The sequence below is a fragment of the Castanea sativa genome, chromosome 1 (genome assembly GCF_040712315.1).
Source record: "Castanea sativa cultivar Marrone di Chiusa Pesio chromosome 1, ASM4071231v1".
NCBI classification, from domain to species: Eukaryota; Viridiplantae; Streptophyta; class Magnoliopsida; order Fagales; family Fagaceae; genus Castanea; species Castanea sativa.
The window spans coordinates 55,607,261-55,621,675 of record NC_134013.1 but is presented as its reverse complement, the minus strand read 5'-3'; the positions used below and the strand labels follow the sequence as shown (position 1 = coordinate 55,621,675).

The following is a 14,415-nucleotide window of genomic DNA, read 5'->3' as shown; positions in this document are numbered from 1 at the left end:
AAACCAATATCACATGAGAGTTAAGTATTATATTTAGGTAATTATGTGAAAAACTACATAGGATTTTGTATAATTAACTTTCTATAGTTATTAGTTAATCAAGTTCAACTTTTAAATGTTTATGGAATGAAAAGTTTAAAAACTTCTTAATAAGATAAAATTGAATTTAAAAGTAGAATGAAAAAATTATAATTTGGACAACAATTCACCATAAAAAAAAATAAAAAAAATGGACAAAAACAATTGCCGCTGATTAGAGAGAAAAAAGAAGAAGAAGTAGATTCATGAATTATGTTTTAATTTTTTTATTTATGAGTTCGTTTAATTTTTTATTTAAAAAAAATCACATGTATCAGTGTCTTAGGGCATTTGTTTATTTATTTATATTCCAAAGAAACATTCCGGAATCCGGAAGAGCTCGCGCCACGTAGGAAACTTAACAGTTCAAGACTCGGAACAGACTGAGCGGTCCCTCACTCTCACTATAGTATATGTACAACTGCCAATCAATTTCTCTCACAATCAAATCTCTCTCTCTCTCTCTCTCTGTATTTCAATGGCGACTACTGTAAGGAACAATTTTATGCCTCAATCTCTGATCTCGAATCTCCAGCAAGTACTTGTAAGCAGAAGCGACGCCTTAGAAGAAGGCAAAAAGATCCACGAACAACCACCTACACCAGCCGGAGCTCACTGTTCGGGTACGGGTGCTGCTGATGCTGACGTGGAAGAGGATTGTAGTTATACAAAGCCAGTAGTGTTGGTGACCAATGGCGAAGGCATAGAGTCCCCTGGTCTCACTCTCCTCGTCCAAGCTCTCCTTCACGACGCTCGCTTCGACATTCACGTCTGCGCTCCCCAATCGTCGGTTCCTTCAATTCCATTTCCTCTCTCTTTTTTCTTTTTTATTTTATTTTATTTATTTCTCCGTTTGGTTGCTGAGAAAGTGCGGGAAAAGAAAATCTCGCCATTTTTGAATTTTTTGTTGCTTTTATTTTTTATTTTTTACAATAATAATAATAGACTGCAATAATTTATAGTAAATAATGAAATTATTTTGGGTTGGTGCAGGGATCGATCGGTGTCCGGTCACTCCGTCACGACTCGAGAGACGCTTGCCGCGTGTTCTGTTGAAATCAGCGGCGCCACTGCTTTTCAAGTTACCGGTAAATCCCTGATCACATTTTATGCTTTTTTAAAAAAATAAATAAATAAACGAGCTATAGCTATCGTTGTAATTTTATGCTAATTTCGATTATTTTCATGTTTTTTTTTTATATATAAAAAAATCATTGTTATAGTACACAGCACCACAGAATTGAGAATTGTCCTTCACTTTGAATTTTGTGCATTAAGATGAAATGTAAATGATATGATATGATCAGGTACTCCTGCTGATTGTGTATCCTTAGCGTTATCTGGGGCATTGTTTTCTTGGTCAAAGCCTGTTTTGGTATGCATTTACAATCTCTTTACTAATTCTTGTAAATTTATGAGCACCAATGTACTCTTACCATTTTTTATTTTAACATATGCAGGTAATTAGTGGAGTAAACAGAGGATCAAGTTGTGGTCACAACATGTGAGTAATATGCTGTGCTTGCTTCATACATAATTTGCTTTGCACTTTCATAAAATGTCAGTGTCGCTGAAAATTCAGACTTGTTCAGATTTTGATTTGTTAAAAAAAAAAGTGATTCAACTAACAATCTTTGTGTCCCATGACTTAGGTTCTACTCTGGGGCTGTTGCTGGACCTAGAGAGGCACTGATTTGTGGTGTACCATCTCTTTGCATATCATTCAACTGGTGACTGCTTTTTCTGTGTTTTATCTCCTCCCAACCCTTTTGAAATTTTGTCGCCCTGCACTTTGAGGGGCCTCTATATCGAGTATATTATATGTTGATTTTTTTTTCCAGGAAGAAGGACGTGAGCTGTGAGAGTGATTTGAAGGATGCGGTCGATGTTTCTTTGCCATTAATACATGCAGCCCTAAGAGATATTGAGAAAGGAACTTTTCCTAAAAATTGCTTTTTGAATATTGAGATCCCCAGCAGTCCTTTGACAAACAAGGTTTGCTTCTCCAACTGCAATGTTTTGGATTAGAGGAAACGCGTTGTTATTTAGGGAGTTCATGTTAGTGAGAATCGTATATCTAAACTAGTGTGATGATCAATCTTAATACTGAAAATAACTTATCTGCATCCATGTGTCAATGGTACTCCAAGGATATCATTATAATTTCAATTGAAGGATCTTTCGGGTGCTTAGCTATATCTTTTAGTTATCTGATACTAAGAACAAAACTTTAAAATATGCAAATGCTGTTCTGTGGCACATTTGGCTTTCCTTCCAACCCCTGAGATTTGAAAGAGAATCAAATGTCAGTATGTCACATTTCTAGCCAGATCAATATTAAACAGAAATGGAAGCCTATTTTCATTCTTGTCAATGTTTTACTACACATTCTTAGGCCCTCTTGTTTGATAGGCCAAAATTGTATGAAATTTTAGTGTCAGGGCGTCCACTCTGTCTCATAACTCATAAGCACTTCAATTCAAGTGCTTTCTAGTTGCAATTGTGGCTTATGTATTTAGACTATACTTTTATATGACAGGGCTTCAAGGTGACCAGGCAGAGTCTATGGAGGTCCTCTCTAAGCTGGCAAGCTGTGTCAGCAAACAGGCATCCCTCGGTTGGTGGCCATTTCATGTCCAATCAGCAAAGCCTTGGTATTAAGCTGGCACAGCTCAGCCGAGATGCCTCTGCTGCTGTAAGTTCTGCATGTTCCTTACACTATAATGCTACAATGTTTTATGCTCCTAGATTTAGTGGCTATATGTTTCAGTTGTCAATTCTTAAAAGGCATATCCTCTCTAAAATTCTTAGGGTGCAGCGCGTCGCTTGAACTCACAAAGGAAGAATGTGGAGATTGAGTCTGTTGGAATTGCAGGGAAATTCAGTTCCCAACAAACTGTGAAGAAATACTTCCGTTTAGAGGTACAATTTAATGGCAGGACTTTGCAGTAGCAGCCAATACTCACTATTACTTATCTATGTTTTGGGGATTATTTCAAGCTTGAACATCTTTGATAAGAAGTGGTTATATTAATGTTTGCAGTTCGTAGAAAAGGAGCAAGAAGATGTAGATGAGGATCTAGATTACAGAGCGCTTGAAGATGGATTTGTGAGTTGCAACTTCTTTGTTTATCATATCTTTCAATCTTTGTCAACCCCTTGTCCTTGATTACTAATTTTGGGGTTGTCTTTTTAACACTACAGGTTGCAATTACTCCTTTGTCTTTAAATCCAAATAACTGGTTTGAGATTCAATCATCTGTGTCAAACTGGCTTGCTGTTGCACTTTGCCAATGAGCAATGAAGCTTCCTAACTTACCAAAAATATAATTACATCAAAAAAGGAGGAAGCTTCATCTTCCTAACGAAGTTACGGTAACGTATAACTTGGAGGATGCCTCACGGTCCTGTTATTATGTCAAAATCCAAGTCGTGCTATCTCTTGGCAGGTTTATATATGATTTTAACTTTGAAGTAAAATGGTCCACGCTGGTGTAATTTAAATGTGCTATTGTGCCAAATGCCTTTGTTGATTTTCATGATGTTGCCACAACACAACATAAAAAAAATTGGGCAACTCTCTCTTCCTTTAAAATTCTCGAACTTGTGGTTCCTTTGGAAATGAATTAGTTTGGCGAGTAAAAGAGGTAGTACCACCTCTGCTTTATAGTTGGGTACCTTTACACCCAGTGGACCAAGCAATAAACAAGAGGACCAAAAATGTTGTACATTTCCCTCCTAAATCTACACCCCCAACCCCAACCCCAACCCAACTAAAAAGTGAAAAAGCTCAACTAGAACATACACATGGCCTCATATAATTTGGTACGTTTTGATGTTTCGCCAACTAACGTGAGGAAGCTCATAAATAATATGGGGTAGAGTTTGGGCCACGCATCCATGATCATTGTATGTCATGAATCACACACCCAGGACCCCTTACGCTCCACGTTTGTTTAATCAAAGCCCAACCCGCAAACAATTTACCAGCCACTCTGCCTACGACACAACTAGGCCTGTACACGGTTCGTTTTGGGGCGGTTTCTCCCCCTATCCAAGATCCAACCGCACCTCTCCTCTAGAAGGAAAGAACCCGTTTGCACTTCGGTGTAGTTAGTTCAGTTATCTTGATTGGGCTTTTACATATGTCTATTTTTTCTTAGTTTGGGTTATCAGTCAGTAAAAAGAAAGGTATTATTGAGCTCATTATTCCTGTTTTTTTAAATAGGGCCTTTCTTTAAGATATTTGGGCTTTGTTTTTAAAAAGATATTCGCCATTAAGAAACAATTTTTACTCTGTAACTTTGGCATTTCTGTTCGGCTTAAATCCTTCGCAAATTAGCTAGTCGATACTGACTTGTCATTTATAAAATCTCAACCTGTCGCATAATTAGATAATAAAAAAAATTTATCTCAACCTTTCACATTACAAAATAATTTACCACCTCAGTTAAGAAAGTAATAAAATCCTCTCAAAAAAAAAGAAAAGAAAGTAATAAAATCTCAACCTCCCACATTAAACACAATATATATCTCAATCTAATAAACACAATACCACCACCACACATTAAACACACAAAGTGGGGATAAATCTCAACCTGTCATACTACAAATCAAATAAACAAACACATGATAAAGACCCATAACCCATTGACAGTACACGAGTAACAGATATAAATCATAATGCAAGATAGCCAATAAGTGAGTTCCAACAACATTTACATTACATAGTCTACTAGTAGTCATTCTATATAAATAACAGTAGCACAACAATAAGGAGTAGTGTAGCACGATACAATCGTTAAGTAGTACTTGAGAAGCACTATACAAAAAGGCTGTATGACCATAATATACAATTGACACACTACACAATACAAATTTTTCACACAAAAAATAAGAGGTAGTATAATCTACTTTTCCTTTACAAGTCTAAAAATTTACAAGTGAAGTTTGTGATGTCCCTTTATATTCAATCTTCTTTTCCTTTATCTTGTACGTTTCTTAAAAAAAAAAAAAAAGTAATTTGCAAGTGTGTGTTTGTCGTGCTCATGTGATTGTGTTGTCACTTGTCACTGGAGTGAATCTAGTACTAGGAATAAAAAAAAAAAAAAAAAACAGCAGATGCCAGCAAGCAACAGAAGTTCGTAGGTCGGTAGATTGCAACCCAAATGCCCAACCAGTCCCAATCTAGTCCTCTCCATGATCAAGTCAGCTTGTCATATCCAAAAAAATTACAGTAAGCCAGCTAACAACACTAACTTCAAATCATCATTTATGAAAAAACTCCATCACTACAAAGTCAATACCTAAAAAATAAACTTCAATAGACAATACTAAAAAACAGTCAATAACACATAGAATAGCAGCCAACAAACATAAAACAAAATAAATAAATTTTAAGTTAGCATACCTCAACTGAGTCCAAAAAACAACCACATATTCCACATCAATTTAGAACAACAGAATCTGTACCCATAGTGGGTTCTGGTGCAAGCTTTAAAAAAAAATGCATATAAATAGTAACTCACAAATAAATGACAAAAACATAGAAAAGTAGAAAATAACATGGATACATTGCCCGATCTTCATAACTTTCCACTTCATCCATGGTTTGTTGTAAGTTTATTGGTTCATGCTTGGACCTCAACCAATTTTGTGTAAAATCAAATTTTCAACAATTTGAGGAGACAATGAACTCTAGAAAGGATATAATACACGACCTCACATGCTAAAAGCAGATTCTGATACGCAATAGTAAACATAGGGATTGCCAAAACATCACGAGCAACTTAAAAAATGACTTTATATCTAGAAGAATTCACCCTCCACCAATCCAAAATATCAAAGTCTTCCTTCTCAAGATCTTCACAAGCTTCTAATAGATATTGGTCTAACTCAGATTTACATTCCACACTATCCTCATTAGCCAAGTGTTGCTTGTATATGGTATTATACCTCTTCATTCGTTCTTATGCACTACCAAAGCAGCTTAGCATGGAGGACATGGAAGTAACATCATTGCCACTATTCTCACTAGTCCCACTAGCACCTGCACCGCTTGAGGACCTAATTGCTCTGCTATGATGCTTGTATAACCTATTCAAATCATCTCAACGTCTCAATACCAGCTCATTAGTCTTTTTCCTTGTCATACCATTACTTAAACTAAAATTTCACTTATTTCAATTTATATCTAGAATCAACCATAACAGCAATAAACAACATCAGATTTATCCTATCAACACCTCCCCAATATTTGTCATACTTCAATTTTATTCTTTGTGCCATTCCCTTCAACAAAAAGATCACCCCTACCATTACATAATAGATTCAGTTGGTCTTGAAGACTAGAAAGCTCATGGAAATATACATTGGCAATCACAAACAAAGAACCATAAAATCTTAAGGTTGCCTCATAGAACATACCAAGAAACTCAGTAAAGAATCTCACATTTTCCCAATCTAAAAATAGAGGAGGACTACTTGGTGGATCCTCAAAATAACGAAGGAAATGTCCATCATCATCATTCATCCTTTCAAATGCAGCAAAAAATTTCTATGCATTTTCTAACACCAAGTAGGTTGAATTCCACCTAGTAGACACATCAAGACATGGTTTTGAAACTCGAACCATTCAACGAATCGAACAAGAGAGAGATTCAAGATTTTTGAGGTCAAACTGAAGTCAAACTGAGGTTGAACCATGATGATATCATAATTAAATTAATATTTAAAATATAAATAAATACATTAAATTAGTAAAAATTTAAGAAATACTTAACATTTTTGTTAGAGCTCAATTTATATATATATATATATATATATATATATATATATATATATATATATATATATATATATATGATAAAAATTCATATAAATTGTCATGAATTTTTACAAATGCAAGTTATAAGTTCATTTTTTTTATGTGCAATCATAAGTTCATACATAATCCAATACGACTCAGGCCATTTTATTATTTTTTTAAAAATCAATCAATGAGAACCACGAAAGAGGAAGTGACATGAGGGTGGGGGAAGTAGTTGGTGAAAAGAAGTTTTAAATTATTTATACTTTTCAAATCAACAACAATATATGATTCTCAAAAAAAAAAAAAAAATCAATATAATGTACCATCAAACAAAGGTAGTTAAGGTTTTGAATTGAAGTCCAAATATCAATTGCCAAATACACTCTTTGACCACCCATTAGAATCTTTATCAAATTGTCCTTCTCCCTTATGCAAAGTCTAAGACAATCTTTTACAACAATAACAAGGGAGGGAACTTCAAATCTTGATTCCGCCTTTGCCATAAAATCAATGAACTTGTCATGCTCAACAAACCTAAAAGGTAGTTCATTAACTATAATCATCTTAGCCAAAGTCATCCTAAGTATTTCCACACTAAACTTCCTCACCTCAACTCATTAACACCCTCTCCCTCTCTATTTTTTTACTAGATTGGCCTTTATCACACCTATAAGGATACTTCTTACAACTAAATCTTATATGGAACTACATGGCTGAGGTTCCATTTTTTCTTTTGAGTGACAGTTTCAACGCCCTTGGCAATAGTTGCAACGTGACTTGGGATCAATGGGATCACAACTTTCTATTTTAGTGAAGTGGTACCATATCTTAGACAGCTCCTTACCACCATTAAGAGTAGCTTGTTGAGTTTTTGTTTGTGTTTAAGGGGGTGCAACAGTAGATGGTGGAATGGGAGGTTGTGTATTTGGTTAATTGACCTCAATACAAGGCCTATGAGTAGGCTTAGTAGGGGGGTTAGATGCAAAAGCAAGAACATCCATGATCAAATTACATAGACATAAATAACAATCACATATACATATGAGCAATTAAGGAAGCAACAACAAAGAAATTAAGCAAGCAGCTTGCAACTTAATTATAACACATACATGGTTATACACTGAGTTTCATAACTATCAACAGATAACAACCATACAAGCAGCTTTCTCAATGCTAAAATGACACATTAGCTTGGATAATCAAACAGCAACAATAGCTTTCTCGTTGCTAAAATCATAACATTAAGAGAATCACCTAAAACCACAAATAGCATGACATAATCAACTAAAATCACAACGAAATAATCAAACAATAGGATAATCAACAAATAAAATTACAATCTTTGAACCCTAGAAACAAGATCAAACAGCAAACCTACTTATCAAAAAAAAGAAAAAAGAAAGAGCAAACCTTTCAACAACATACAACAACAACAACAAAAAAACCATAGAGACAAGATTAGTATGAGTGAACTAAAAAAAACTCTAGAAGCAAAACCAAACACAAACATGACACTTTGACACAACATGGTTAACTTAAAACAAAATAAAAATAACCCTAAAAACATAATTAAACATTAGTGAACTCAAAAAAATAAATATATAATTATTGTGTCCCTAGCATTACTATCACTTTTACATGGCTTATCTCTATGCTATTTTATTGTATAATAATCATAGGGGTTAGCCTTTTTTTTTTTAGTAAGTCAATGGATAATAATGGGGGAAAAAGAATTTGAACCCTAGTTCTCTCTTAATAAAGAATAGTAGGTTGTGCCTCTAAGCCATGCGACCTTTGGCATCACAATGCACACTTTTTTTTTTTTTTAACAAGATAGAATTCTACTCTAGCCTAATTTAAGTGTATATGTGTGTGAAGTTCCCTCTTGGAGACTTGAATTCCGGCCCTTGTCTCCCACACCCCACAAGCATTTATTATTGTCGAGTGACCACCGCACCAAGGGTGCACAATGATAACGCACACTTGACTATGAAAATAGTATAAGATTTTGGCTAATTTATTTATTTGGTTCCTAAAATCTTTTTTTTTTTTTTTTAGAAACAAACACACAACAGTGACAACACACACACAATGGTGATGAAAATGGATTCTAATATAAAGGCACACCACAACTCCACTTAAAAGCCATAGTAACTTTTAAGGAAGGGTAGGGACAAGTTATATTACACACAACACACTCTCTTAAGCAATGTCGAACAATTAGGTGCTATTTGGTTTTTTAAAAACCATCACCCATCGCTTCTCACTCAATTTTCGTCACTCATCAATTAAAATACCCCAATTTCCTAAACCCCACCCGTTTGGCACACTGTTTTCACTTCACATCACTCAAATATTTCAACTTTTTGTGGGACCCATACCTGAGCACTTGGTTAGAGCCTTACTTGTTTCTTAATTGTTTTTATGGGTTTGAGGTGAGAAAGGCGAAAAGGAAGAAAAAAAAGAAAGAAAGAACTGATGCTTGCAGCGAAGAACAGAGAAAGAAAAGTTTGTTTCTTGATTTTTTATGGGTTTAAAATGAGAAAGGCGAAAAGGAAGAAAAAAGAAAAGAACAAGAAATAAAGAATTGAGATGAGAAAGGCGAAAAGGAAGGAAAAAAGAAAGAAAGAAAGAACGAACTAAAGAACAAAGAAAGAAGAGAGACAAAAAGAAAGAAAAGTGGAGAAGAAAAAAGAAAAGAAAAGAAAAGAAAATAGGAGAGTGAAGTCAAAAGTTACGGCTGGTGGGTTTCTCATTGTGTGTATTTACAAGATTGCCATCATAATTCAGTTTCCATAACTTGAAAACATCTAAAACTTGTTTCCAGTTTTCATAACTTATCACTCAAAAATCTTAGAATTGAGTGATGGAAACAAAACTTGAAAACACATCCAAACAAGCTTTCTTTTTGTGGATCCTACCATTTTTGAGTTATAAGTGATAAAAACAGAGTTCTAAGTAATAGAAACACAAAAACCAACAGCCCCTTACTTAATTTTTTTTTTCTTTTTTGAGAAACAAACACACACACAAGGAAAATGAAAATGAGTTCTAACATAAAAGCACATCACAACTCCACTCAAAAGTCATAGTCCCTAAAATATTAAGTGTATTAATTTAGTTCACAAGTTTCCAAAAGCAAATCAAGTTATAATTAACTATTCTCTATTAAGAAGGTTATTTAAAATAATATATAAAACATAAAAGTTTGTCTGGTATACTTGAACCACGACCTTTGCCTCTTGCCTTACAAGAACTTTGTACCAATAAGATGGTCATCACGTCAAAGGTGCACATTGGTAAGTTATTCATCTTTCAAATGATAGCAATAGATTAATAGCTATTCCTTAGTATATATAATATATTTTAAAATTAATATATTTCCTAAAATATGAATTTGCTTTATAAACCATTTTTTACAAGTTTTCTATACGTAATGAGTCAATGACTAACCTTATAAATAGTAATAATTATATATATATATATATATATATATATATATCATTACAATATTTTTTATTTTCAATGCTAAAGATTACTTTTCATAATGTAATATTTATCTAATGTGCCAATCATACCTGCGTAACTTAAATTGAATGTATCAGTTGTGAAATGATCAAAATTGAAAATGTTAAGGACACAAAAAATTCTACAATTTTTCTAGCAACCCACAATATAGCAAACTGTGAATAATAGAGATTCAATGGTAAGTTTACACCTCCACGAAACACAACAACTCGCCTGTCGCTAATAATTTTTAGGTGTCCTAAAACAATGCTCAACCAAATAATTCTGGGAAACTTTCCTGTTATGGTACGGACATTGTTGCAAGTAAGGACTGACTAGTATGACACTTCTGTTTCGATGAGATATTTAGAGCACAGTGTCACGACATGATTGGCTGAAGTGTCAGCAGCACTGGGAAAGTGTCAGAATGTAGCACAGCTCAGCACCTGCACACCTTCTTTTTTTTTTTTTTTTTTTTGATTTGGCACACTACACCTACTCTCATCGCTCTATGCAAGTGCACCATGTCTCTCGTTCACAAATTTTTTTACATTTTTAATTTTAACTTTTTGCTTCTTTTTAATATATATTTTTTAATTAATAATTAAGGTTGAAAATTATTTTTTCTAAATTTCAATTTCAACCGTTCATTACTATTGCATCAATGCCATGCTTGTCTATACTCAATCATCAGCAATGAACAATGAAGACAGAGCCACCGAACACTTTGAAGGATCACCGTGACACGTGGCGTCTATGCAGATCAGGAACCGACAAGAATATATGGAGCCCAAGTAATCGCATCATCTTCACCGTTTATATTGTAAACATGTAGATCCAATGGTCAAAAATCTTACTTGTTCCGTCGAGATAAGAGTCTGAAACATTGTTGGAAGTCCAGGATCTAAGGACCGCTAGTCCTCGAAGCAGTGTCACTACCAAGTCCGCAGACGAGTCTAACTAAAGGACAACAAGTTTTACTTTGTTTTCCTTTTCCTTATCCACATTATTTTAAAGCCGTGGCACTTAACTATTGGAGGACGGTATTGATTTCATTAATAATTGGATTGTGTTAACAACAAAATTTTTGGTAATTTTTCAGATTTTGGCAACTTTTTAAATTTTGGGGCAGTTTTTGACAGCTTTTAGTAATACTTTCTTTTATCAATTTTGAAATTCTTTTTAACAATTTTTTTTTCTTAAGCAAGATCCAAAAAGGAATATGTTAACCAATACCGATACTCGTTAACATTTCCTTTAATAATTATGAAACAAAGTGCGAACAGTTTGTGAGTTTGAATACTGATCTATACCCCAAAATGCAGAAATATGGTAATAGGACAGAATAGTGACATGTCTTGCTATGCGCAGCACCGGTAAGAGTGGAGTCAAAGTTTTTGTTAGGAGCCAAGGCTAAACCATCATTAGATTTGCAATATCTCAAGAAAAAAAATCTCAAAATACTACGCGTATAAATATATGCAAGATTTTGTTAGAAATTTTTTTTATTAGTGTTCCTTATTGGATGTCAAAATACTAATAAAGCAAAACAACCAATTGAGCTTCTTAAGGTAGTTTTTTTCCTCCAGTTTCTTCTATTCTTTTGAACAATTATAAGTCTGTAATGTCCACAGAAAGAATATATAACTATATAATAAAACTAGACTACATCTACATGAACATTTTATTAATAGAAATTAAATATAACAAATTTCTAGTTGCAACCGTAAAATAAATAGAATATAAATTCATCCAAATAAGATTACTTAAAAAAAATATATAATTAAGATCACTTTCATACCTCTGAAATAACTAGAAACTGAACTAAAAAAGAAAACCATTAACCACAACCATAAGATAAATAAAAAGAAATTGAACTAAAATAGAGATGCAAAAGCAGAACAACAATTTTGCACCTCTTAAGATTCACTCAGCTTCAAATAAGAAAACTCTTTGTTAAGAAAATGATTTTTTGTTTCTTGGGGTTGGTTTTGTTAAGGTGATGAAATGTTTTTGGATGATTGGAAAGTAGAAACTGCAAGTTGTTTTGGGAAAAAGCTCAATTAAGCTTAGAAGGCTATTAAAAGTTATGGGTGGCTGACGTGTTGTGAGGGAGTGGTGAAAGATTTATGACATTTTTGGTAGACTGTAATTAGTACTGTAATATAAAAGTTGTTCATTTGGTTTAGTTATTTTTTAGTTTGGTTATATTTTTATTACAAGGAGTAGTCATTTCTTATAAATAGCTATTCTTCAAAATGAGGAATAACTATTCCTCTTTAAAAGGTTGTATTAACTATTCTTTAGTAATTGCAAAAATTTCAAAACTTAATATATTTTCAAATAAGCAAACTTTCCATATACATAACAATTATAAAAATAAAAAATTATAAAAAATAACATATATCTCTCTTAAATTTAAAAATAACAATTTTTAAGGAGATATAATTGTATGAGTAAGATATTTCCTAAAATGAATGTTAAGTTTCATTCTAATGTTATTACTCACAACCAAACTAATGAATATATTTAGTTATTACATTACAACACACTTTATTATTAGTAATAAAGATTATAATTTTTGTCATAATCCTCATTCAGTGTATCAAACGTATCCTTAAAGTTAAAAGACTAAACCATGCAAGAGATTAAGGGTCATACACCCACAGACAGGTGGGGGGGGGGGGGGACTTCTTATAAAGTCTAATTAAGGCATAGATTTCACCTATTCTACAAAAAATTTTTAAGATTTGCGGGGTCCTTGGCCCCTCTAATTGTAAATGTGGTTCCACTTCTAGTGTTGGCGATACCCATGAGCTTACAAAAAACCTAAGTGATAATATATCATTATATGACATGGGATGATGATTATCTGCGCAAACCACCTTTTTCCTTTTCAAAAAAAAAAAATTAATAATTTTGGTTTGGATAATGGATGCCACCCAATTTTTAAACTTCTTAGATGAGTCCAAAAGTAACACTCGCACACTCCCACATGGTGCAACATTTTTTTTTAATTACAATTTATCATTATGATTTAACCCTTCTTTAATTTAGTCTGAAAACTTTTAATCACTGAGTTTAATTTTGATTCCTTAAAAGTGGGATTGAAATTATATCGTAATGTTCACAGAATTGATGTTTTGTATATATGCTTTATTATTGCCTCTTATCTTAAAGGACTGATCATGATTAAGCCTCGTAGTGATATTTGCAAAATTCCACTTTGATCCAAATCTTAGAAAGTTAAAATATAGCAATTAAAAAACATGTGAGACACAATTGTAATTGGGTAAAAGAAAAAGGACCAATAATTTATCCACAAATTACAAAACTAGTTAATAGAATGAAATCATAATGGTTTATTATAATCCAAACTTTGGAAAGTCTATCCGTAGAAGAATTGGATTTTATGGAACTGCAAAAAGGGCTCTAGTTGAGGTTGTGCTTGGTCGTTTTTGATTCACTGAATTAAGCAACTATTAAGAAAGAAAATGAAACCTACTCATTACTTCCAAGACCAAAAAATGGGGATTGAAGAGGATCTCCCACAATGAAGTTAGTAATAGGATTTTAGAGAAGAAATATTTATGGGGTTTTGGTAGGAGTTGTGTGTACCTCTAACTAGAGTAGAATTTATAGAAGTTGGCTGATGGGTATGGGAGCCTTCCCAAATAGGAATACACCTAACATACCGTCATCTCTGAAGTTGGCTAAGAAAATACGAGGATAGGTTGTTGTCCCATGTAAAATAGCGACTCTAGTCATATAGCACTTAATATGATTGAAGGTAGGAGAGTGAAATGAATATTAACGTGAGAGACAATGGACTTATGCAGACACTCCTTATTGAGGGGATGTGCTTGGCCTCCGACTTATTTAGAGGAAGCTAGAACACCCTAACTCAACTTTCAACTAAATCAACCCCCTCAAGATTTTATATGTAGCTTGGAAAAGATGGTTAGGCTCCGCAGTATAGATAAATTTATATCAAGAATAATCAATAACATTCTTTTTGT

At 33.4% G+C, this 14,415-nt stretch overlaps 1 protein-coding gene across 1 annotated transcript; it reads left to right on the top strand.

Moving 5' to 3' along the window:
* The first annotated feature begins 489 nt into the window (after positions 1-489).
* LOC142644628 (uncharacterized) lies at positions 490-3,722 on the top strand. Its single transcript, XM_075819209.1, has 10 exons — positions 490-864; positions 1,072-1,166; positions 1,386-1,453; positions 1,539-1,582; positions 1,731-1,808; positions 1,920-2,073; positions 2,618-2,773; positions 2,890-3,000; positions 3,122-3,187; positions 3,283-3,722. The coding sequence occupies exons 1-10, from the start codon at positions 557-559 to the stop codon at positions 3,373-3,375; spliced, it is 1,173 nt and encodes a 390-aa protein (XP_075675324.1). The 5' UTR covers positions 490-556; the 3' UTR covers positions 3,376-3,722.
* Positions 3,723-14,415: the final 10,693 nt, after the last annotated feature.

Excerpts from the sequence above, each read along its gene's own strand:
- LOC142644628 (XM_075819209.1), top strand. The coding sequence starts at position 557 with ATGGCGACTACTGTAAGGAACAATTTTATGCCTCAATCTCTGATCTCG. Across the intron at positions 865-1,071 it reads CACGTCTGCGCTCCCCAATC|GGATCGATCGGTGTCCGGTC; the intron begins GTCGGTTCCTTC and ends GGGTTGGTGCAG. Across the intron at positions 1,809-1,919 it reads CTTTGCATATCATTCAACTG|GAAGAAGGACGTGAGCTGTG; the intron begins GTGACTGCTTTT and ends TTTTTTTTCCAG.